We start from the raw sequence: 26,322 nt of genomic DNA, 5'->3' as shown, positions 1-26,322 counted from the left end.
CACCCAGCTGAGTTAATCCAGGGAAGGGAACTCAGGTACTTTGTAGGTTACTTGTGTGGTGATTTGAATATGCTTGACCCATAGGAAGTGGCACTATTAGGAGGCATAGCCTTTTAGAGGAAGTATATCACTGTGGAAGTGGGCCTTTGTGGTCTCATATAGCTCAAGTTTGGACAATGTGATGACACCCTCCTTCTGGCTGCCTGTAATAGACAGTCTCTTCCTGGCTGCCTTCAAATAATGACAGAGGACTCTTGGCTCCTCCAGCATCATGTCTGCCTACAGGCTGCCACACTTTCTGTACTGATAATGCCAGCTCCAATGGAACATTTGCCTTTAAAGAGCTGCCTTAGTCATGGTGTCTCTTCACAGCAACAAAACCCTAAGACAATATACTCTGAAAATGATCTAAATAATTCAGGATAACTCTGGTGTGAAAACACAAGCCAGGAAGTCTGAGAAAGGGCAGTACTGAATGTACTTGTCTGGAAGAACAATGGGGAATGTTAACCCGAGCTAGACTCTGAATGTGAAATAGGGCTTGGATAGAGAGGAATCAGTGTGCACAGAGTGATGAACTCTGCCCTACTCAAGGGGAAGATCTCTGTAAGGAAAAGCCTTGAGCAGTGAGTTGGCTTAAGTTTACAGGAAACATTGGAAGTCCTCGATTCTTGTTTAAATGGCAGTATTTGTTTGAGAAAATTGGTTTTTACATTTTGTACACGTACACGGTACACTCATGCACAGGAACACCACAGCATGCACGTCGAGATCAGAGGACAACCTCCAAGAGTAGGTTTTCTGCTGCCATGTTGGTCCAAGAGACAGAACTCAGGGCTCCCAAGTTTGGAGGAAAGCACCCTACATGTTAGACCATCTCACAAACCTCAGTATTTATTTTCAAAGGATGTTTATCTTATAAAACTAGTAGTCTACCTTGGATAGAGTTAAACTGGGAAGATTCTAGGATTTTAACAGATCATAAACATCAGGTCTGATTCAATACTGTATCTTTTATTAGAGTCTAACACACCTATAAAGTAAAAGTCCTTGGTAGTATCTGCTGAAAGACCAAATAATTCCAGGCTGAGCTGGTTCAAGTGTCCAGACAGGAACACTCTGACTGGAGCTGCCTAGGCTTTGAACAGCTAGAGCTGCAGGTTCCTCTGTGGGAGAGCATTCCTACACAATGACTCTGTGAACAGCGAGTCCCTCTCCAGCTAGTCTTGCCACCACAGTCAGCAGTCAGACAAAGTTGAGTTTATTAGGGAAGCATGAGAGCCACTGATACCCCAAGTGACACAAAGAAAACTGAAAATGTCCCTTCAAGCCAACTGGGGGCCTGGCTTTGACCTCCCAGAACAAGAAACTGGTGTGTTAGCAACAACATTTTCTGGCAACCACACTGCAGGGCACGAGTCTCAGCCAGGACTGCCCCCACCTCTCACAGGCAGGGAGAAGGCTGACTGTGGATAGAAATCAGTGCAGAGGCCATGGGAGCTGTAGGGAAGGAAAGTCTGAGAGAAAGAGACTGAGAGGTGGGGAGGACCTTAGAGAGTCCCAGCTTTGGCCCCTCAACACCTCAAGCACATTGACAATAGTTCCACACAATGTTACTGAAAAGGAAAAAGCCTAATGCTGTTTCCAAGAGGTCCCCTGGACTGCTTGCTCCCCCATGCCACATCACACCCCAGGGCACACAGCAGAGCCCAAAGGCCACTTTTGAAAAAGAAAAACAAGAAAAAGCCCTGTCGCTCTGTAAGGAGAGGAGGAGGAGAAGGCTGCTGGGCCTTTCCCACATGGCCAGTGTTCTGTACAGCAACTTCCCAGCAGCGGCGTGGCACAGTTCTAGGTGAGAGTCTCACCCTTTGTCACCTGTGAAGGGAAAACTGACATTTAGATAAAATGCAAACGGATTAAAGTCATTTAAAAAAAAATCCTATTTTGGATCCTACTCAGTGAGAAATGGTAGCAAAGGCAGCTCCAGAGACCCAGACACCTAAATCCAGGCAGAGCACTTAACTTCTGCAAGGCTGTTCTAAGTAGAAATGTGTATTCCCTCAGGGGTAGCCTGTGACCATACTCACCCTCGCTTCAATGTACTCTATTCTCCGTTCAAGGGCTGTCAATTTCTCATTCAGTGTTGCGAGTCTTGAACGACAAGACATATCTGGTAAAAGGAGACTAACGTTCAGGATTAATGTCCCCCAAACACCCACACCCAGACCCCTGGGCTGAAGAGGAAACAGTTTTCCAAGTACACACGGGGACTGGGGATATGGTAAGAAGCATTGAAGGATTGACTGCCCAGATGCTGTGGAACACCCAGGGTGGTAGGCAGAGAAGAGTCACCACGAAAGGAGATCCCTGTCTTGTCTTATAACCAAGGCTAGTCTTGACTTGCAATGATCCTCCTGTCTCAGGCTACATTTGTAAAAGTTGTCATGGCAGCAGTATACAGCTAGTATGTAAAGGATGTGCAGATCGCTTGCTAAGCAGCAAACTAAGAGAAGGGACCCACGAGAAAGGAAACACAGAAGCAAGCTCTTCAACCTAAAGCATATCCCATAACCCCCTGGAAATTAAAGTAGGGCTGTGTACTAAATGTACCACACTGAGGAGCACCAGCTGTTTCTTGAGCCCACAGGGCTGAGTGGGAGCTGTGTTCCTCTGTTCCCTGGCATCACAAGCACCATACGTCACTAGCCCGGAAGAAATCAAAACTCAAAACCTGAGTACGGTTTTAGGATAGAGTTACAGATCAGCTGAGGAGGCTTGTCCTAGATTATTCCAAGTTCAATGCCCAGCACTGCGGCAGTGAGGGAGAGTCCAGAGGGTTACAGCTGAAATTAAGGCAAGGAAGGAAGGAAAAAGAGGTCCAGAGAGGAGGGTGTCAAAAGCCCACTTTTTTTCAGGATGTGTGTGCGTGTGCATTTGTCTGTCTATGCATGCCTCATGCTCATGGATCAAGTTTTAAGCTCTCAGCTCTCGTGCCATGCCTGCCTGCCTACCTGCCTGCTGCTATGCTCTTCACCATGATAGTCATGGACCCAACCACTGGAACTGTGAGCTCCAAAATAAACTCTTTTATAAGTTGCCTTGGTCACAGCAATCGAAAAGATACAAATTGGTATCAGCAAGTGGGCTATTCCTGTGACAGCCTGACCATGCTGCTTTGGAATAGAAAAGCAGCCGAACACTTTTAATGGGCAATCTTGAAAGGAGCTAAAGGGCTGGAGAGGTGGCTCAGTGGTTAGGAGCACTGACTGCTCTACCAAAAGTCCTAAGTTCAAATCCCAGCAACCACATGGTGGCTCATAACCATCTGTAATGAGATCTGATGCCCTCTTCTGGTGTGTCTGAAGACAGCTACAATGTACTATAATAAGTAAATAAGTAAACAAATAAATAAATCTTAAAAAAAAAAAAAAAAGGAAAGAAAGGAGCTAAAAATCTGCCTGAGGTTAAATTGAAACTTTGGGGGCTGGAGAGATGGGTCAGTGATTAAGAGCACTGACTGCTCTTCCAGAGGTCTTAAGTTCCAGCAACCACATGGTGGCTCACAACCATCAGTAATGGGATCTGATTCCCTCTTCTGGTGTGTCTGAAGACAACTACAGTGTTCTCACAGAAAATAAATAAATAAATAAATAAATAAATAAATAAATAAATAAATAAATAAATAAGTCTTTTTTTTTGAGCTGGGGACCGAACCCAGGGCCTTGCGCTTCCTAGGTAAGTGCTCTACCACTGAGCTAAATCCCCAGCCCCTAAATAAGTCTTTAAATTGAAATTTTGGACTAATTTCTTTGGTAGAGGAAATTTCAAGACAGCAACTCTGAAGTTGGATTACTGGTACTCTTTTGCAGGTCTACAATGAAATAGAGCAAGCAGGGCAAGAGGAAATACAAAATGCAGAATTTGAGGAGAAAAAAATTGTGAGGAAACGTTGGAACCAAGGCTTGCGCTGAAAGAGACAAGAAGACTAATGAGAAATGGAATTAGGGAATGAGTACTCTCAGGGCAAGACCCCACCCAAGCTAACCCTGCAATTTATGGAAGAAAAAGACGAAAGGAATTTTCTGTTCCTAAAAGGCAACAACAAATCAAAGTTTATAAAAATGTAGGGGCTAGGTTCCATCCCCAACAGGCAGCATAACTTGGCAGTAATAGTTTTGTGGTTCTGGCTATATAATTGTGAAGGATACATGAGAAAATGGGTTTGAGAGCTGGTTAGGTCAGGTGTGTGGTAGGGAGTCTGGGCTGTAGCCCAGAGCAGTGGGTGGGCAGTGAAAGTGAAGCCTTGATCTCACTGGTGATCCCACTGTGCTAGAGCTGTGGGTTATCTGCTAGAGAGCTGCAGAGAGGGAGTAGAAATAACCCAAGAAAGAGAAGTATGCTCCAGTCACAAAGCTGTAAGGAGGAAGCACATAAGACCTTTTGATATCAGACATAGAGACAGGATTCGGAGTTTGCCCTGTTGGGTTTCCACCTTGCTTGGTCCAGCATTGCCCTACTATGCCACTACTCTTCCTTGCTGGAATGGTGATGCATACTCTGTGCCATTATATGCTCAAAGACTGTAACTTGCTGCAAATGAACTGCTTTCTTTTTTTTTTTTTTTTTTTTGGTTCTTTTTTTTCGGAGCTGGGGACCGAACCCAGGGCCTTGCGCTTCCTAGGTAAGCGCTCTACCACTGAGCTAAATCCCCAGCCCCGAACTGCTTTCTTTTATAAGTTGCTTTGGTCATGGTGTTTTGTTACAGCAATGAAAAGTAACACTGTCTCATCATTTGAGCTCTTGGAAGCTAATCTGAGCCTGGACTGCGTCAACAATACCCATAGAGACCTTCTGAACTAGAGAAAATTCAATCAATATCAATCACATGATGGAGCCAAGATTCTGTGAAAAGCAGCCTTGACTCTTTCCCATGCCTTTTCCAATCTTTTTTCAGTACCCCCCAGAATGCAATCTAGACTCCCTTAAAATACCTTTTCTCTTCTGACTCCTTTACCTGAAACCACAAGACCCTTATTCTTCTCAGCAGCACAGGATGGAGACAAGTGATGGCTACTTCCTACTACCGCCTCCAATCCATGTTTCTGTCTCAGTAACCTTTATTCTTTGGGTCTAAAATAGCTGCCAGATCACTCTGAACGTCCCCCACACCATGAGTCAACAGCAAGCTGACAACTTCCCTTCTCGTCTCTTCTCTGCCTGCTTCTACAAAAGCATTCACTTTGACAGATCCTTCTACACTCTGATCCATTTCATCATCTTGCCTATCTAATCATTCTTCGTCACCAACACTTGCTAATAATTTGCCTCTGAGAAGTCTTAGCCAGAAAAAAGCAAGTCTTTTTATTTATTTATTTATTTTATTTATTTATTTTTGTCTGAATATATCTAAAATTCCTAAGGATGAACTTCTCATTCTTAAGACACTTGGGTATTTGGCTGTCACTGTCCCCACTTTAGAAAAACAGTTAAAAAAATAATAAGGGGGGCCACTGGGCTGAGGAGATGCTTCAGTGCTTAAAGCACCTGCATAAGGGCAGGAGTTCAGACATCCAGCAACTCACGTAAATGGCTGGTGGGCAGGGCAGTCTACCTGCAATTCCAGCCTCAGAAGGCTGAGATGGGATCCTCCTCAGAGCAAGAGAGCTAGAAAAACTAGACTTCCTATCACCGAGCTTTGAGTTTGACAGAGAGACCTGCCTCAGTGAGTAAAGTGGAAGAGCTATGATGGTTCTCTTGTGCACGATACATACACACACATATACACACTCACACATACCCACACACACATGAAAAAGACATTCACCCATTCTCACTATTTCAAACTTAGTTTTCATAATCCTTTTCCATACTTAGTTTCACCACCATACATTCATTCACCGTAGGTGTGAACACAATGCTGGGCCCTTCTTTTTAAACCTTACTACCTGCTATTGCTGTCTCCTCTAGTTCCCAAGTCTGACTTATGATGACCACCCTAGCAACCTTTAGAAACACACACCACCTTACTTTAAAAAAAATTTACATTTTTGTGTTTGTATGTATGCCCTGGCACATATATGCAAAGGAAAGAGTGGCTCTTTCCTTTAGCCATGTAGATCTCAGAGACTGACCTCAGGTCATCAGGCTTAACAGCAGGTACCCACTGAGCCATCTCACTGGCTCAACACTGTCACTCTGTCAGGACTATCCAGCATGCCCAGAGTTCCATTTACTAGGATGTCTGGAAGCTCAAAAGCTGGATTTCCTAGGAAAAGAGAGATCCAGGGAGGGCTCTTTCCTAGAGACTTGTGTTACCTGTCAGTCTGGTAAATCAATCAGAACCCCAGAACGATACTCTAGAACTGGCTTACGTGAACACTGTTGAGGAAGACAGTGCCCAACTCCAGACACAGGCTCTGAACTATGCTTGAAGTTAAATGTTTGGTTCATAGGCTAGGTGTAGCCCAGGGGTAGAATGCCACTTCACATGCTTAAGGCCACACCAGAACCTGCTATTTTAAATAAAAATAACAGAGAGCATTCAGCAACTGGGCAACTCTGGACCCTGAATTAAAGTAAACTTTGTCACCACTCAATAAAAGCAGGTCTTATTAGAGTGCTTGCTTGTATATCCACACCATCACTGCCAACAATACTAACATGATTTCTTCTCTACCTTTATCATTTATTTTTAAAGATTTATTTTATGTGTGTGAGTACACTATTGCTGTCTTCAAACACACCAGAACAGCGCATTAGATTCCATTACAGATGGTTGTGAGCCACCATGTGGTTGCTGGGAACTGAAGTCAGGACCTTTGGAAGAGCAGTCAGCGCTGTTAACCACTGAGCCATCTCTCCAGCTCCTACATTTACTTTTTAGGTAAGATCTTCCCTACATAGCCTGGCCTAGCCTGAGACTAAAACTTAACAATCCTTGTACCTGTTGCTTCCCACAAACTGGGATTACTGGAACATTTCACTACACTTGGCTTTCTGCCTCTGGATTACTTCATGTACCACCTTAGCACAGCAAAGATTAGTACTAGCTTTATCTCAAAGTTTCTTCTGGGGGCTGGGGATTTAGCTCAGTGGTAGAGCGCTTGCCTAGGAAGCGCAAGGCTCTGGGTTCGGTCCCCAGCTCCGAAAAAAAAGAACCAAAAAAAAAAAAAAAAAGTTTCTTCTGGACTTGTTTGGTGGGTGTTGGGATGTGACGGTAGAGGGGGTTTATTCTATTTCCTTATATAAAGTTCAGGCCACATTGGCACTCACTATGTAGCCCAGGATAGCTTTGAATTGGAAATCCTATCTTAGCCTTCTAAGTTCTGGAATTACAGGTGACTGCTAATATACCCAGTGCAATGGCTATTCCTGGTTGTCAACTTGACTATATCTGGAATGAACTACAATCCAGAATTGGAGGGCTCACCTGTGATCCAGAAGACACAAGTTTCTGACCTGGATCTTGGCATGGAGATCTTGAAGCACAGTGGCTTTGAAAAGCTTAGGACTGGGAAAGGTAGTACACGCCTTTAATCCCAGGAGTCTAAGGTAAGATCTCTGAGTTCAAGATCAGACTGGGACAAAGCAAGTCCCAGATCCAGACGTGGTGGTACACACGTTTATTCCGGGCCAAACTAGCTGAGGACTCACATAAGGACATGTTCTGAACAAGGAAGATTTCTTCGCCTGCTTGCATTTATTTGCCAGCACATCTGCTGGAATCTACTACAAAAGACCAGCTGAAACAACTAGCCTTGTGGGACTGAACAGCTACTAGATCCTTGGACTTCCCATTCACAGCTGACCACTGTTGGGGTAGTTGACTATAAGTCATCACAACAAATTCCCTTAATGTATAGAGACATCCTATAAGTTCTGTGACTAGAGAACCCTGACTAAAATAGAAGTTAGTCCTGGGAGTGGGGTATTGCTGTGTTAGACCTGACCATGCTTTTGTATGGAAGAATGCAGATTTTGGGACTTTGGATTTGGAAAGCAGTGGAAGGCTTTAAATGGGGCTTAATGGGCAATCCTGGTAGGAATATGAAAGACTGTTACTGAGAGTGATTTGAACAGTTCGGAACTGGCCCAAGAGGTTTTCGTGGAGAATTTGAATATGTGGCCTAGAGACTGTTTTTGTGGTATTTTGGTGAAGAATGTGGCTAAGTTTTGCTCTTGTCTGAAGAGTCTGCCTGAGGCTAAGGTGAAGAGACTCAGATTAATTGTACTGACTACAGTCTCAGAACCCCCATCATACTTTGTTCTCTGGTTAAGTCTTATGAAGAGCATTTTAAACAAGCATAGCAAACTGAGAAAGGAAAAATATAAAATATATGGTTCAAGTATTAAAGGGGTACCAGAAAGTGGAATGGAATCCTGTGTTCAAGGATATTAGATTGAATGAAAGGACCTTGGGTCAAGATCCTACCCAGCTAAATTTGGGCCCAGGCCTGGTAGTACAAGCCTTTAATCCCAGGAGGCAAAGACAAGCAGATCTCTTGAGTTCAAGGCCAGCCTAGAGCAAGTGCTAGGTGAAGAAAAATTTAAATCCAGGCTTGGTGGACCACTTTTTTTTTTTTTTTTTTTTTTTCCGGAGCTGGGGACCGAACCCAGGGCCTTGCGCTTCCTAGGCAAGCGCTCTACCACTGAGCTAAATCCCCAACCCCTTGGTGGACCACTTTTAAACAGTGTTTAGGAGATAGGTATGCAAATCTTTGAGTTCAAGGTCAGTCTACAGAGCAAGTTGCTGGAAAGTCAACCTTAGGCAGAGAGTTGTAAAACAGATAACTGGTAATAGAATAGGGGGGGCCATGTTCAGTCTCAGCAAGCAGCAGAACAGGACTTCAGCCATGTGGATCTGGCTTTAAAGTCCAGAATAAAAGGGGCTACTAGGACAACTGGTGCTGGTTAGCTGGAGCTAAGAAATTAGTGGTGATTAAGAAGAGACCAGCATCGGGCTGGAGAGATGGCTCAGCGGTTAAGAGCACTGACTGCTCTTCCAAAGGTCCTGAGTTCAAATCCCAGCAACCACATGGTGGCTTACAACCATCTGTAATGAGATCTGATGCCCTCTTCTGGTGTGTCTGAAGACAGCTACAGTGTACTTATATATAATAAATAAATAAATCTTAAAAGAAGAGACCAGCATCACTGAGGTGAAATCTGGGAAGTGTTTTCTGAGCGCATAAAGAAGCTGTGTCCTGGAGATAGCCAAGGTTGTACCTCATACTGAAGCTGGACTTGGTAATCTTAAGAGTCACTCAGGTGGTACTGGTTTTGAAGGCATGAAGGTGTCATGAAGAACAGCTGAGGCTTGGCACTGTGAGAAGCCAGGGAAGGCCATTGGTGAAGGTGCAGCCTCAGTTGCAGTTGATGGCCCAGGACTGAAGGAGTCATGCAAAGGAGCTGAGGCATGGCAACATGAAGAGAGTATATGAGAGGCTATAGGTGAAGCCTAGTTGAAGTAGAAAAACCCAGAGTATTGGAGATGCCAGTGCCATGAGATGACCACCAAGAGCAACAGCAGCAGCAGTGGAGTGGGATCAACCAGAGCTTAGACTGCTACAGACAGCAGAGCTGCAGAAGTGACACCAGCCCTTTGAAGGAGCCCAGAAGATCATGTGTGGATCCCAGAAAATGAAACAAGAAACTGTAACACTGAAGTTGCCTTAGAGACCCCAAGATGTTCGAGATACCACAGCTGTGGGCTATCTGTTGAGGAAAGCTGCTAACAGGGAGTGAAACCAGCCCAGCAGAAAGAAATTTGTTGCTGTCAACAAAGATGAAAAAGGGTTTGAAGATCTGAAGACATCAAACATGGAGATTGAGAGTTTGAAGTTTGCCCAGCTGGTTTCCTGTCTTGTTTTGGGAATTATAGTTAAGTGATCAGATGAATCTCAGAAGAGACTTTGAACTTTTAACACTGTTGAGACTGCTATAGACAAGGAGACTTTGGAAGTTGGACTAAATGTATTTTGCATTATGCTATGTTTAGGTATGGCCTCCAATGACTCATATGTTTAGACAAGCCTATGGGGCCAGGGAGTGGCATTATTAGGTGTGGTCCTGTTGGAGTAGGTGTGGCCTTGTTGGAGAAGGTGTGTCATTGTGGGTTTTGGGATACAAGACCCTCATCCTGGCTGTCTGGAAGCCAGTATTTTGCTATCAGCCTTCAGATGAAGATGTAGAACTCTCAGCTCCTCCTGCACCATGCCTGCCTGGATGCTGCCAGGTTCCTGCCTTGATGATAATGGACTGAACCTCTGAACCTGTAAGCCAGCCCCAATTAAATGTTGTTCTTAAAAGAGGTGCCTTGGTCATGGTATCTGTTCACAGCAGTAAAATCCTAAGACACTCAGCTCTTGGCTTGTTTTTGAAGTCAAGTTTTAGTTCCTGGATTAGCAGGAAGAGTCTGAGATCTGCAAAGGAGAAATGTTCCTTTTCCTGCTTTACAAGGGAGAAGTCTCTGCTGAGATGTCTGTATCACATGTGTATGAATCACATTTTACTGAGGAAGTAATTGATTTGGGGTTTTCTGTTGCATCCTTGATTAGGGAAATAAAGCAGGATTCTAATTTTTTTTTTTAGGAACAAGAAGAAATGGCCTCCATGACTGTTATTTTCTCTGAAGATAATAAAGGCCCTATGCCTGGAGTCATTACTAGGTGTTTTTTGAAATAGCTGAAATTAGTACTTTAAAGAAAGGAGTAACTAATTAGAAGGCAGAAACTCATTATGATACACAATTAAAAGCTAAAGCAATTTAACTGTTAGCTGAGCCTTTAGGCAAGTCCCTGGTTGACGCTTACATATGATACATGAACTTACAGAGACATCACTGGGCTGAGAAGCTCTGAGTCCTAAGGAGAAACTTTATGTGGTGTGGCATAGATGACTTAGTAAGAATTGTATGGGGTATAATGTTCTGTCTATGCCCTTACCATACCTCCTAAGTTCTGGTATGTATCTATAAGGTTTGTACCATTTATGATTATCTAACTCAGTGGTACAAAGACTATAGTTTAGTTTGAAGAGGCATTTGGAGTTCTTTGAAAATTACAGCAAACCCAAGTCCCTACCCTGACACCTGTAAGTAAGCACATGCTCTAAAGGGAGAATGTATTCTTTCTAGACAGCTAATGACTGAACAACTTTTTTTTTTTCCTTTCTTTTTTTTCGGAGCTGGGGACCGAACCCAGGGCCTTGGGCTTGCTAGGCAAGCGCTCTACCACTGAGCTAAATCCCTAACCCGGACTGAACAACTTTTATTCTTGCAATTCCAGTCACTCACAATCTGTGGTTCCAATTCAGTGTCAGACACCTGCCTGAACCTGAGGCCACACAGATGATGACACATAGTCACACTTAACACTGCTCTGTATTGTGGGGTGTGTGAACTTTCTAAAAAAACATTACCGCAGACTACTGGTCTGCATTTTTAGACTCTGCCCTGATTCTGAAGCTAATGTGTGCAAAGAAATATAAAGGGGGAGGGTGATTTTTTTTAAATCTATTTTTATATGCAATTAACAAATTCAGCATGCATGTTGTAGTCCAGCTGTGTCAGATGGTATAAAATATGTAAATAATGTTGGAAGGCAGAAATGGAAGAACATTTGACCCTTCAAGTTGGAGACCTAAGCCTAAGCAACATGGTGAGACTTCTCGAAATGGGGAGGAAAAAAGTAAGGAAGAGCCGGGCGCAATGGTGTGGGACTTTAACGCCAGAACTCAGGAGGCAGAGGGCCAGCCCAGACTACACAGCAAGCTCCAAGCCATCCAAGGCCAGCCTGGCATCAAAAGGTCTCTTAGTAAAACCGTCTCAAAAAAACCCCACAAAACAATAAACAGAAGCTTTCAGACTGAGTCTTTCTCAGCAATTATGTAACCATCTAAGGAAAGGGAGAAGCTTCCTAATAGATATGGAGACCTTGTCTCAAATCCCACCACCCCCACCCCAGCAAAAACAAACCAACAAAAAGGTAATAAACTAAGAAAAGAAAACTAGAAAGAGCAGGGTCATGTGTACACCTGTAATCTCAGTCAGGGAAGTCAGAGTCCATGTGAGATACTCTTGGCTAGCTTGGGCACACCATGGCACCCTATTTCAACACACACACACACACACACACACACACACACACACACACACACACACGAGAGAGAGAGAGAGAGATAGAGAGAGAGAGAGAGAGAGAGGGGGGGGGGGGAAGGAGGGGAGAAAAAGATGAGGAAGAGGAGAAAGTGAACAGTACTCCTAAGAGACTCAGAATTATGACAATCAGCAGTAGTGTATACCTAAGCCGTCAGAGCAAGATTCAAAGTTCCAGATCATCCTAGAAACTTAGTGAGACCCTGTCTGATAAATATTTCTTAGAGTGTACATATCAAAATATATGTGGACTAAAGTTTAATGTAGCCAGGCCTGTATATAGACACAGGCCTATAGTCTCAGTTACATAGAGGAAGCAGGACTTGCGCCTGGCCAGGGGTTAGCGGCCAACTTGTTGCACAGTGAAATCACAACCAAAATGATGTTTATTAGTACAGGCTGGTAATATAGATTGAGTAGCGTTTATGAACTAAATCTCTGGTACTAACACACACACACTCAAAAACCCCCAAAACAGCCAGTTGTGTACACCTGAGAGGCAGATCCTTCTGAGTTTAAGGCCACCCTGGTGTATACACATTGTGAGTTCCTGGTCAGCCAAAGCTATATAGCAAGTCCTTGTCTCAAAAAACAGAAACAAACCTAGAAACCTTCCGATTTTGATTGTTCGGTGGCAGTTAGGTAACCATCCGAGGGAACAGCTTATTTACTGATGCAATTCAGTTAGAATGAAGCTGCTGTTACTAAGACCCAGATTTGGAACAGTGAAATGTTACATCACTCTTACATTTTGAAAAGCAGGTCCAATTTAACAGGACTTTTGGTGCTTTGCTGATTGAAATGCCATTAATACTTTGGTTAGACACTGTATGCACATCTCTGATATTAACTCCTACCACATATGTGAAGTCTTATAATTTTGCTTTTTAAAACCTTCTTTGTGGGCTGGAGAGATGGCTCAGCGGTTAAGAGCACTGACTGCTCTTCCAGAGGTCCTGAGTTCAATTCCCAGCAACCACATGGTGGCTCACATCCATCTGTAATGGGATCTGATGCCCTCTTCTGGTGTGTCTGAAGACAGCTACAGTATACTCACATTAAAACCTTCTTTGTGAGTGATGTTTCCAACTACTTTCCACTGCCTCTCCCAGCTAGGCCAAAAACTCAAATCTATGATCCTAACGTAGTCCATCCTGCCCCACCCCCAGCACAAAACACTAGGTTTTTGTTATTTTCTGAGACAGGGCCTTATCTTTACCTAGGCTGGCCTTACACCCATGGCAATTCTTTTGCCTCAGCCAGGCAGGATTACAGGTATAAACCACCACATCAGGCTATTTTAATTTCTTTCATTCGATTCTTCCTTGAGGGAATGTTTGTCAGTTCATTTGATTCTTACTTGAGGGGATGTTTTTCAATAAGGAATGCTGTTTAAATAAAAAAGTGAAATATTCCAGTTCTCTGGCAAAGTAGGAGAAATCAACTACGTGGACCAAACATGGAAGTCATTTACACAGAAAGCACACGCCCAGCAAGTGCAACTTAGGGTGGAGTTGATTCCAGCATTCACAAGGTCCTGGGCCAAAACAGAAAACCTCCACAGGGAAACTAGACTATGGGCGGCAGGACAAATGATCAGTTCTCGAAATGTTTGAATCTGCATCATAGGGTTGAACTTCGAGCCCACCTGCCTTGCCCACGGAGTTGAATTCTTTTTCTTATACTTCTTAAATCGGCTTCTTCTGGGGATACGTGAACTCTTATTGACTACAGTTCTCTACCGTAGCCTCCACAGTGACTTACGGGTGTGAGGCTATGGCACTGACACATTTATGCTACTCCCTCACTAATTAATCTTTAACCTCCGTTCCCCGTTGAGAAAATCCATGTAAGCTTACATGGAGCCCTACACATTTTGTAAGTACACTTCTAATCCCAGCACCTGGGAAGCGGAGCCAAGAAGAGGCATCGCAAATTAGAGGACATCCTTGATCAATAGAGTTCCAGGCCAGCATAAAGTGATAGACTAATTATCACAGGAGGGGAAGGGAAGAAAAAGTTGAGCACGGTGAACCTAGAGCTCTAGCAATTTCCAAGACTCAAAACCAAAATGGAGTAGGGGAGACGGAGGATGGATGGGCAGATTAAGATCTCTTCTTTATGCTGTATTTGAAGGTGGGTGTGAGCATGTACTACGGTACCGTTGTGGGGTCAGAAGACAACGTGTGGCAGTTGGTTCTCTCACCTTGTAGACCCTGACGATTGTATGCAGGTTGCCAGACTTGGTGGCTTTTACCTGCCAAGCCATCTCAACAACCTGAAGGAACGCCTTTGTTTTTTTTGTTTTTTTTTTGTTTTTTTTTCCGGAGCTGGGGACCGAACCCAGGGCCTTGCACTTCCTAGGCAAGCGCTCTACCACTGAGCTAAATCCCCAACCGAAGGAACGCCTTTGAATACAGAAGATGGATTTTTTTTTTTTTTACATTGATAGTCTCCCTTCATATATGTCTGTGTCATATCCCCTAGAACTGGAGTTATGGACAGTTGCGAACTGCAGCGTGGGTCCTGGGATTTGTACCTGGGTCCTCTGGAAGCTGAGCAATCTTTAGAGCCCCAGAAAATGGTTCCTTTTTTGTGGCTGTTCTGAGGACCAGGCTGGCCTCAGATGCATAACACTCTTCCAGCCTTCCTCTCTCAAGTGCTAAGAGCACAGGCGCGAGCCACCAAATACAGCAGGACCTGTGTAAGGACCAGTTACCCCTGCTGATTTTTGCTTTGTTCTACCAGGCTGGACTCAAACTTTCTACAAAGCAGATGAGTTTGAGTTCCTCCTGCCTCTGCTTCCTGAGTGCTGCTACTTAGAGGCACAGTGTGCGCCTGCAGGGCCACTGCTCTACAGACAGGGAATCCCTAGTCGCTTAATGATGCGTTTCCGCCTTCTTTTTTGTTCTCTTTTCTTAACAAACAAAAAACAAAACAAAACAACAACAACAACAAAACCCAAAAGGGGGGGCGGAGAAAAAGAGAAAACTCTTTACTTTCTAAGGAGTGGAGGGTCTTGTGCCTGCCACTCAGGAGCCCAACACCTGAACTACATCATTCTGCTCTGTCACCTCCATTATACTACTTAGGACTCAGCAGGTCTTTAGCTAGAAAATAATCGACTCATTTTAATTTACTTTCCAAAATACAGCACTCTCCCAAAGATGCTGAAAGTTGCTAATTAGTAGAACCACAGTACTCTAGTTGAAAAAGATCACTGGATGCCATCTGCACGTCTTGTATTGTGTAAGAAAGTTCCTGAAGGAACCCTTCCGGAGACCGTAAGGAGTCTGTGACAGGTTTTCAGTCCAGAAGGCTAGGAACACATGCAGAAAGAAATCAAGACTGTCAGCAGCCGGCCACACCTAGGAATACTTTTTGGAAAAGTAGACTCTGCTGAAAGCAATCTGCCCTGTTAAACCCGAGGAACCAGACAGAAGCACCCAGAACACCTACTATGAAGCAGATACAGGGCTACAAAACGCATTTCCAAGACCCGACAGGGCCCCATCCCTTACAACCCTCATCACTAGAACCAAAGGGAGCTGGGGGAATGAACGGCAGGGGAATGGTTAAACGGGAGCAATAGAAGGCATGGCACTAAGGGCTTTCCGACTTGATCCTGAAGGAGATGGAGAACTATCAGGAGTCTCTTAACAGTATTCGTGACCGTGACACGGCTGCGCACTGCGTGCCAAGTGCAGACTGGCAAGGAAGGGCAGCGCAAACCAAGTCAGACGATGGATGGGCCTAAGAGGCTGGGCAGCGGGCGCGCTGACGTGCGCAAGCGGGGCATGGCAATGGGCAGGGTAGACCCACGGAAACCGCCTAGTGAGGCTCAGGGTGAGGGTCCTGGGGCCGGCAGGGAGCGAAAGAGGAAGCGAGTAGCCGGCACGGCGCGCCTCTCCTGAGCGCCGCCGGCAGCCTCCGATGCCTCCCTCCTCCCAGCCTCCCCTGCTCGCCCGCTGACCGAAAGAGTTGAGAAAGTCCGAGATTTTCTTGATGCTGCTGGTGATGATCTCAATGTACTCCCGGTTCGCCCAGTCCTGGTGAATCTCTCGCTGCACCGGATCCTCTTGTCCCGCCATGGCGGCAGCCTGAGGAAGAGTGACTGCGCAGGCGCCGCGACCTCCACAGGCCTCCAACGCGCCTGCGCTGCCGCCGGCACCCAAGTGTTCGAGCCCCAGAAAGTCCTGGCATTGAGGCGCGCACGCGCAGACTAACTGTCTTCACCGTTCCAGTTTGGCTCCCACGCAGGGGAAAACAAGGCTCCTCCACTCGCACTGTGAAGACTGAGAGCTACCCTGTCCCCGCCTGCACAAACCCGCTGATCACTAGCGGGTCTTGTCGTTAGGGGACGCCCACACGCTCCTACCTCCACCTAGGGTTGCTCCAAGCTTTCTTGCGCTTTGTCAGCAGATTTGGCCACAGTCCACAAATCCCGTTCAAGATGCTTTTCATGCTTGGGTCACAACTCTGCTCATTCTCGTTTTCTTTTAAAATTGTTATTGTTGTTGTTTGTTTTTCGAGACAGGATCTCTCTGTGTAGTCCTGGCTGTCCCTAAACTCACTCTGTAAACCAGGTTGGTCTCGAACTCTGAGATCCACCTGCCTCTCCCTCCTGAGTGCTGGGAGTAAAGGTGTGGGCCACCACCGCCATGCTAACATTTTTATTCATATTACGTGTGTGTAAGCGTACATGTGACACAACACGCAAGCAGAAGTTACAGGACAACTTTCAGGAGTTGGTTCCTTGCCTTCCATTTTATGGGACAGAACTCAAGTCATCGGGCTCGGGTGGCAAGTGTCTTTATTAATCGAGGCATCCCACGGATTCTGAATCTCCATATTGACCAAATGAGCAAACTACATTTTTAATGCTAATGCCCAGTGATGGACAGGCTGAAGCAAAATGGTAAGTCTCAGTGTAAACTAGAGCAATTTCTATCAAGAACTGCAAAAGCAATCTCTAACCTTTCCACCGAGTCATTTCATTAAGAAAATCGTTAAAGGAAGTGGTCATCGTGCATGCTTGTAATTTCAGCACTCAAGAGACTGAGAAAAATACTTTAACCCTAAGAATTGGGCTTTGAGGTAGTGCCTGCTATAGTAATTGCAGTAAAGCTAAACAAAGGTGGAGTCAACCCTTGTGTGGTGGTTTCAATAGGTTTGGCCTATGTTTGAATACTTGACCCATGGGGAGTGGCTCTGTGAGGAGGTGTGGCCTTGTTGGAGTGGGCATGTCACTGTGGGTGTGAGCTTTGAGGTTTCCTAGTGTTCAAAGTCTGGCTGGTGTGGAATCAGAGCCTCCTCCTGGCTGTCTGCAGAAGACAGCCACCTCCTGACTGCCTTTAGATCAAGTTGGCCTGCTGGGTACCATGCTTTCCACCATGATGAAAATGGACTGAACCTTTGAAACTGTAAGCCAGCCCCAATTCAATGTTTGACTTTATAAGCGTTTCCTTGTTATGGTGCCTCTTCACAGTGATGGAAACCTTAACTGAGACACCTTTGTAGATCAGGCTGGTCTCAAACTCAGAGATTCACCTGCCTCTGCTTCTAGGGTGCTGGGATTAAAGGCACACCTCATAACCACCCAGTGCCAAGATGTAAAATTTTTAAAAATTTTAACTTAGGCATCTACCTTGGGAAGGGAATGGAGCTCTTGGAGTTGGTTTTCCAGAGCTTGATATTACAGATGTCTGTGTTTAGCCCAGCCCAGCCCAGTTCTTTCTGCTTCTTGTTCTCTGTGGGATTTCTTTCTCCCCACATATGCTTTTGCCATTTGCCAGGACCAGGGCAGTTGTGTGTGTGTGTGTGTGTGTGTGTGTGTGTGTGTGTTTCCTTCTTCCTAAGAAGACTGGCTCAGGTATTTCACTGTAATTGGTTGATGTAAGGAGACTTTGGCTTTTCTGGATCCCAGTGGTGCTAATAGCAAATGGTACCTCCCAGAACATGTGCCCTAGATCTGAGCAGACTGCACACGGGACTATGTACAGACTGTCACAACAGTTCGAATACTTCTTTTTCCAATAGTTCTAATCATCTGGTCTTGGCCGTGGGGACTTCCATATTTAATGAATATGATGTACAGTAACTACAGTTTCACTTGCCTCTTAAGTAGTAGCTATCTCTTAATCAGGAGGAAGATAAAAACAGGAAAAGTTGTAAATTCAAAAGCACCCACCTCTCTTCCAAGTCTCATAGTTTTCTACTCTCTCTGGTTTGTTTTCCATCTAAATTCTTTTTCTGTTATTCCTTCTGTAATGGACACACATGTATACACAGTGGGCACCTGAAGACTCTGTAGGTCTTCCAAACCCAGATCGCTGCCTGGCCCCAGTCCATGGGCCCTCAGTCTTAGCCAATTAACACCACCCTTAGGGTTACAGTGTTTTCCCATTGTTCAGCTGGCCTTAAACTCAGGTCAGGCGTCCGGCTTAGTCTCATGAGCGCTGAGATTACAAGTGTGTACCAAAATGCCCAGCTCATCCAACAAATTTTTAAATTAAGAGTTCTACAGTTAAGGAAATGCAGGGCTAATTTTGTGTTTAAGGAAAGTACAGTATGGGCTAGAGAGATGCCTCAGTGGTTAAGAGCACTGGCTGCTCTTCCAGAGGTCCTGAGTTCAATTCCCAGCAATCACATGGTGGCTCACAACCATCTGTAATGGAATCTGATGCCCTCTTCTGGTGTCTGAAGACAGAGAATGTACAGTGTGTGTATATGTGTGTGTGTGTATACATAAATATATATATATATAAATAAATATTTTAAAAAAGAGCAGTACGTTGTTAGTTCATCAATCCTCCCTTCAGACACTTGCATTCTATGAGACTGAAATTACTGGGGGTGGGGGCAACTCCTGCTTTCCATAGCCATTCGTGCTAATTAAAATGTTGCTCACAGTGTACTTTTGCTATGGTAAATCATGTGTCTCAGTGTTAGACACAAAACAGAAGCATCTTGAGGTCTAACAGAAGACAAAAGTAATTATGGGGCTGAAGAGACAGCTTAAACAGTTGAGAGTATTTGAGCTTGTAGAGGACCCAGTTTCTTTTCTGGCCCCAAGGTCTCCTGCACAGAAATATTGCTCATAAACTCATACAGGCAAACAAACAAAAATGATTTTTTGAAGTTAAAGAAAACAAGTTGTTAGAAAAGTAAGGGAAGTTTTTCTTTTCTTCTTCACAGGTGGGCATTTATAATTCACTTTTCTTGTACTGGAGTCCTTCTAGTGCAATAATAAAACCTTTCCAAGCACTGGAGCACAGTGTGAGCCAGGGTATAATGAATAAAGGTTAACTTAACACTAACTACAGGTCTTGGAACTTGACCACAGCCTTTGACATGGGGGGAGGGGGGTTGTCTTCTAAGTACCATGTCAAATGCACACAGGTGTAATCCAGGGGTAGGGAGGAACTGAAGGTGTTGCTGTAGCTGTGTTACACCAGAGGCCTTCCAGAAGGGCGCCTCCAGCCACGTCCTCGCCCCCGCACCCTTCCACACTTGGCCCCTGCCTCCGGGGTCCTGAGTCACAAAGGCGGTTGCTAGGCGCCGAGTGGAGAAGAGATGCGGCAGCTACACTGGAGCGTGCAATCCGCGTGGAGTTCAGTAGGTGAGTCCCCGGCCCAGATGGTGATGGTGGGTCTCGGCCCAGGCTCCCACCGCTGTCCCGGCCTTGGCCAGGGCCGAGTGGCTCCCGCTCCGGGGGAGGGAATTCCAGGGAGACAAACCTGTTCTCCAAGCACTCCAGCCTCTCGGGATCTTTTCACAGTTCGCGAGGACTTGAGCTGCACTTTGGCGCTGCCGTCCCCTTTCCCAGGTGGGGAAATCAAGGATCCGGGTTCCTTAGAAGGAAGGCGCCAATAAAAATGCCTCTTTGGACAAGGGAACCTTGTGTTCCCTGTGTGGGGCTAGAACAGCAGTTTGTGTAGAATCCCTAGTTCACCCCCAAACCCTATTCCCTGTGATGCTGGGGACTGTGGCAGAACCATTTTTATTTAAACCTTGTGTGAAGGAGTGGAAAGACTTGGAGTCCAAAAGCCCTTCCATCCCTATTGATTTAGGTTGGACATTTGACGGACCATTTTTTTTTTCAGATGAGTCTCTAAGTAGATTTTTCTTTTTTATATTTAGAGGCGTTAATACTCTGCATCTGCTTGCTATGGCAGTCTACCAAATGCCCCCTCTAGTTTTCTTTTATTTTCAGACAAGGTCTTACCCTCTGCAGCCCAGGCAGTTATTGAACTCCTAGCAATCTTGCTTTGACCTCTCAAGTCCCGAGATGTCTAGCACTGGGTGCCTTTCATAAGCAGTTTGAAACAGACAGCTGTACTCTGTGTCAGTTTCTCTTCCTAAGGCAACCTAGAAATAGGAAGCATAGCAACTTGCAAAGCAACTGAGAAACACTATCAACTGGAGGAAACCAGCAAGTTAACTCCATCCTAGTCATTGTCAAAGGGCACTTTTCATTTTGAAATCACACACACACACACACACACACACACACACACACACACACACACACATGAACCTCACTGGGGGTTTTCATAATGGGATATAAATGGGACTTGTAATGGTCCTTCACATGAGAAGAAAGTGTTAAGAAAATGTTAACTTCTCCTGAATTCAGTAGACACTGTCGATTTCAAAGTAAAATTACAGAAAAATCAAAATTCTATTAGGATAAATTTTGACTTAATCTATCCTCCCAGCACAAAAGGAAAAGTCAAGGTATTATCCAGTGGGTATCTTACGTATAAAAACATATATCTTTATATGGGGGAGTAAATGAACAAATTTTAAAGGCTAGCCTTTGAACTCTCCCTTATGGAAGGTGTCTCTTCCAAGGGGCTGTGTAAGTTGCCCAGCGCTCTAGAGTTCTCTTCTATCAGAACGCTTTTAGGGCCAAGAGACTGTCCAGTAATATTTTTGTTTTGGGGTTGGGTTTTCTGCTGTTAAGTCTTGGGGTTTTTTGTTTGTTTTGTTTTGTTTCTTTGGACAGTGTCTCCTTATGTAGCCCTGGCTGTCCTTGAATTCAGAGCTCACCTGCCTGAGACTTATTTTATGTGTCTATCTGTATGCTCAGGTACTGGTAGAAGACAGAAAATCCCCCTGTTGAATCCCCCGGAGCTGTAGACAGATGTAAGGTGCCCCACATGGGAGCTAGGAACCAAATTCAGGTTCTCTGAAATAGTAGCAAGTATTTGAAACTGTTGAGCCAACTCTCCAGTACCTTGTGGGGAAGGGCTGGGTCTCACCATGTATGTAGTTCTGGCAGGCTTAGAGCTCACTGTGTTAAACAGTCTTGCCTCCGAGTTGTAATGATCCTCCCACCTCTACCTTCCAGATGCTAAGAATATAGCAGGCATAAACCACCAATCCAGGGACTGTTTTATGTTGGACGCCTGGGGTGGTATAGTGAAAACAGGTTACTTAAAAGTCACACTGTAAGTCTGCAAATTGTAAGGTGTAACAGAATTATGGGGGGGGGGGGGGTTGCATATGTGCAAACTTCCGGATTCCACCCCACATTTCTAATTCAGTAGGTCTGAGATGGGGCCCCAAGAGTTTGCATTTTTATCAGATCCTTAATGATGTTAAAACTGATAGTTCAAGGGCTATACTTTGAGAGCTCTGACAAAGTACCAATTTCAAATACTTACAAGACATGGGCAGTTTTCTTTGCCTCAAATAATATGAAGTCCAGCCACTTTTGCCTCCCAGCCCCCACCCCAAGACATTAAGATACCTCCATGCCTCTCCCCTCCCCCAAAGCACAGCAGGGAAATTCCATGTCTGACTCCTTTCCTTTAGGACTGTCAATGGCAGGCTACCAGCTCTGGTCACCATGGACCCCACTGGATGAGAGCTTCCAATGGCTGCGGCATACAACACCTACTCCTTCCTCCAAACACCCTTTTAGGGCCTCTCCTTGCTTCCCCCACACCCCTTCCGACCTTGAAGTGCAGTTGTGCCTTCAAGAAGTCACACTTGTCCTAGACAGCCCTCTTGTGGAATCTGGAGAGAGCCCCAAGTTACCCTGTCACACATCAGAGCTCCGAGCCGTGAGTAACAAGAAAGGAGTGGTGAGGAAACCCCAGCCAGTCCGCCTCAGTGGAGTAGATTCTGTTTTTGGTAGGGTCATCACAGCCCAGCCACCCAAGTGGACTGGAACCTTCAGAGTTTCAGACAAGTCAGCCTTCTGCAAAATAATCAGCAGGGAGCACCGGTGGCCTACTGGACTCAAGGAGCCTCAGATCCAAATGACAGTGACTATGTGCAAACAGATGCTACGCTCAATCCTCCTGCTGTATGCGACTTACAAGAAGTGCACCTTTGCCTTGCAGCACTCCAAGTGAGGGTCCCCATTTGACACCTGTGCTCCACACCATGCTCTCTGGTATGTACCCAAAGCTTACACAGACCCATCCACATAAACCGAACCATGACACCACACCGAACACTTTGCCTTTAGGTCAAGCTGTGACGATTCAGGAGATCTCCCTTTCTCTTCAGAAATAGGAGCAATGACACTAGCAGGGAAGAACATTTCTACGCTAAGGCTGAATGGCCATTTAGAAGTTAACCCAACATTGGTGTGCACATGTGATAATTACGACCTTGTCATATAAATAAGCCAGCCTAGTGTGAGCTCAACTTAAATGCCAAAGACAAAGATGAGCTGGTGAAGGAAGGGATGCCAAGGAAGACATGGATGGATCTCTGGGTACTAGAGGATGAAGGGGTCAAAAATCTGTACATGGGTTAAGGTCTAATTTAAAAACAGCATTCCCTCCTCAAATCAATGTGAACAAGGAAAAAAAACACCAAAAACAAAACAAAACAAAACAAAACATAACTTTATACCAGTATGAGTAAAAATATTAACAAACATTAAATAATCTTAATAGCACAGCAAGGAGAATCTGGCAGCAGCTTCCTGGCAGGAGACAGAGGAGTCCCCTATTTTAGCTCCTGATGCTCTATTTTTAATAAACTATAATTATTTTGTATAATTCTTACAAATAGATTCTAGGCATAATTCAGAATAATGTGGAAATAAATAGTATATGTCCACACAAAGCCAGCCCATGTTTGGTGATGTCTTCCTTCCTTTTATACAGATAACCAGAGATTTTAAAAAGGAGCTGGTAAGGTGGCACGTAAAGGTCCAGCATTTGAACTCTGGAACCATATGGTGGAAGGAGAGAGTTCACTCCCATAAGCTGTCCTCTGACCTCCACATATGCACGATAGTACATATATGCCCATACATATACGCACAAACATAAATGTTTAAAAATTCAAAAGTAATGTTAAGGCCTTCCTGGTCAACATATCTAATACCACAATAGCCAGGACTATGTAAAGAGACCCTGACACAAACCAAACCAAACATAGATCATTGTTAAGAAGGTCAAGTCATTCCTCCAGGAAGATAGCAGTACGGAACACACTTTTAGGGCACCAGTATGACTGCACAAACCTCAACTCAATCTTACGTATTCCTTGAGTAACGAAGACACATCCAAAGTGAGGAAAAAGGTAGTCGAGGCAAAACTCAGAAACGGATTTATTTACAAAGCTATCATAAGCCTAGACTTTAGTTTCAAACCCATCCCCCACGGCCCAGCTAGAGCATCTACAGCACAGTCATGCTCATCCAACCCACGGACGGATACTACACTGGACTCCTGAGCCAGGGACCTGGAGGTTACACAATCTGTGAAATCCACTGGGGAATTAAATAAAAACTCCTTCTTGTTGGACAAACAGGATGCTTCTGGCTAGAAAGACAGACACCAGACTTCAAACCCCAAAGAGAAAATGGGTGAGAGTCTGCCAGAGGTGAGCAGGGCAGCCGTGTCACTCGGCTCTAACTGGAGCTGTCGTCACTCTCATCACTGTCCCTGTCCTGTCCATCATTTGCTTCATCTTCCCCATCCTAAGGGAAAAGAAGACAACAGGCACCTTAGGACAGGTCTCGAAATGCTGCTCTCTCAGATGTACACACCACACCATTTTCATTCTTAAAAGCAACGAAGAGTTAAAATTGTTGTAAGCTAAAGCAGATGTTCCTCTTCTGTTTTTGCTTTGTTTTGAGACAAGATCTCACGTAGCTCAAGACCTCTCACCCTTATGTTGCCAGGAAGGACCTTGAGTTTGTGGGCTTCCTCCACCTCCACTTTCTAGCACCTCCAAGGGCTGGGATTACAGGTGCATTCTACCCTTTTTAAATGTGAGTTTTTGAGATGAGATCTCACTATGTGGTTCTTGACTGGTCTCATACTCAGGAGATCCACCTGCCTCTGCCACCCAAGTGCTGGGACCACAGGCGTGAGACGTCATACACAGTTCCCCCATACCCCATAGTTCTTGACATGAACCAAAGCTCAAGGCCACGGAGAAAGGTTTTTGTTGAGACAGGGTCTCATTGTGTAACCCTATCTAACTCAAAACTTGCTATGTAGTCCAGGCTGGCCTTGAACCCACAAAGATCCATCTGCCTCTGCTTCCCTAGTACTGCGATTAAAGGTGTGAGCCACCACATTCAGCCTAAAAGGTCATTTTAATACTGAACTCTTTACAACTGAAGCAAATCTGCATGATCTTTAAATAAACCAAAGCTCTCTAGCAGTTCTTCAGGCATAAAACACAGAAACAAAGTCACATTATCAATTCAATAGATACAGCAAGCCTTCATATGGTACAACTATCCCAAGATTCAGGCCAAGTCAGGAGGATTGTGAGTTCAAGGCCAGCCTTGGCTACATAGCAAGATTATGTATACATAAATAAAAGGAATAAACAGGCCAATATGTATGAGTTGTGTGTGCAAAGCAAAGATTATTACAAGTCCTGGCACATACCAATGAAATCAGCACGGAACTGATTTCTTCCTCTACTAGGACTCATTTAGGTAGTGGAAGCATAGCATACTGATTACCTCAGATCCTATGAGAGTAAGCAGAAGAGGTCATAATGGGACTATAATAGAGCCTTAGAATCAGACTTCAGAGTGGACAGCCTTTCTGTGCACAACTTCTAGCTAAACTGCCTGGTGTGCCCAGCTAATGTGAAACCTAATGCACACATTTTCATTTAGCTTTGTCTGCGATAGCATTTGTCCACAGAAAAAAAATGAAAATTTATATTACTTTATTTCTGTTTTGGCAGCTTGACTCTAGGCTTTTGTTTTTATGTTTCTATTTTATGTGTTAAAACAAGTTGAGGGGCTGGAGAAATGGGTCAGTGTTATTGAGAGTACTGGCTGTTCTTCCAAAACCCACATGGTGGCTCACAACTCTAATTCCAGTCCCAGGGGTACAGCAGCACCCACAGGGGCTGCATGCATGGACCTGATGCACAGAAAAACATGCACAAAAAATACCCATAATCATTAAAAAACAGACACACACACACACACACACACACAGAGAGAGAGAGAGAGAGAGACATACAGATGCATATATACACAGACACACACACACACACACAGAGAGAGAGAGAGAGAGAGACATACAGATGCATATATACACAGACACACACACACACAGAGAGAGAGAAAGAGAGAGAGAGAGAGAGAGAGACAGAGACATACAGATGCATATATACACAGACAGACACACACACACACCTGAAATGCCCTGTCATAGTAGTTCATGTCTTTAACCTCAGCAGCTGGGAGGCGCAGACAGGTGATTTTAAGCTAGCCTGATCTACATAGTTTCAGGAGGCCAGAATTGCCAAACAAACAAAAGTTAAAATGGTTTAACTCTTTTAACAACAAACATGCTTGTCATGTCTCCATTCTAGAATACATATACAAGATCATGGAAAACAGGATGCTATATAACGGAAGAAAAAACCCCCCACTTTGTTTCTGGTACAGAGGATCGAGTGCACAAACGTGTAAATGCTAAGTACCAGAGTGCTACCACTGAGCTAGAATTGCCCTTAGGTTGCAAATTTTCAACATACCTTGAGATGATGTAATGGAATTTTATGGCTCCCGAAACATTCATATACGCTTCTTTTTCCCCATAGGGAATGAAGATGGGCACAGAATTAACAACGGATACATAGAGAAAAATCCTGTACTTTCTACTAACAAAGAATACTTAATAAAATACTTAATGCCAATGCCAGATCAGCCTGTG

The 26,322-nt window shown here is 44.6% G+C and overlaps 3 protein-coding genes across 5 annotated transcripts in view; 1 reads left to right on the top strand and 2 right to left on the bottom strand.

Annotated features, from left to right (window-relative positions):
- Positions 1–993: 993 nt before the first annotated feature.
- Brk1 (BRICK1 subunit of SCAR/WAVE actin nucleating complex) lies at positions 994–16,266 on the bottom strand. The gene is given in 3 exon segments (NM_001195476.1): positions 994–1,875; positions 2,088–2,170; positions 16,128–16,266. Coding segments are annotated over 3 exon segments (228 nt in total). The 5' UTR covers positions 16,246–16,266; the 3' UTR covers positions 994–1,848.
- Positions 16,267–19,736: 3,470 nt separating this feature from the next.
- On the top strand, positions 19,737–26,310 carry Fancd2os (FANCD2 opposite strand). Of its 2 annotated transcripts, none has more exons than NM_001446512.2 (3): positions 19,737–19,775; positions 21,977–22,562; positions 26,210–26,310. In NM_001446512.2, exon 2 carries the CDS (start codon positions 21,985–21,987, stop codon positions 22,519–22,521), a length of 537 nt encoding a protein of 178 aa, NP_001433441.2. In that variant the 5' UTR covers positions 19,737–19,775; positions 21,977–21,984; the 3' UTR covers positions 22,522–22,562; positions 26,210–26,310.
- The window catches only part of Fancd2 (FA complementation group D2), a 64,576-nt gene continuing 61,965 nt past the window's right edge, over positions 23,712–26,322 (bottom strand). Inside the window, exon 45 of one of the 2 annotated variants that reach the window (XM_087657591.1) lies at positions 23,712–24,107. In XM_087657591.1, the coding sequence (XP_087513717.1) occupies positions 24,039–24,107 (69 nt within the window). In that variant the 3' untranslated portion in view covers positions 23,712–24,038. 2 annotated transcript variants of the gene reach the window in all.

The sequence above is a fragment of the Rattus norvegicus genome, chromosome 4, assembly GCF_021556685.1.
Source record: "Rattus norvegicus strain SHRSP/BbbUtx chromosome 4, alternate assembly SHRSP_T2T, whole genome shotgun sequence".
Taxonomy (NCBI): Eukaryota; Metazoa; Chordata; class Mammalia; order Rodentia; family Muridae; genus Rattus; species Rattus norvegicus.
This window is presented reverse-complemented; position numbering and strand designations above follow the sequence as displayed.

Bases quoted from the DNA above. Each gene is read 5' to 3' on its own strand.
- Fancd2os (NM_001446512.2), top strand. From the start codon at position 21,985: ATGGCAGGCTACCAGCTCTGGTCACCATGGACCCCACTGGATGAGAGC.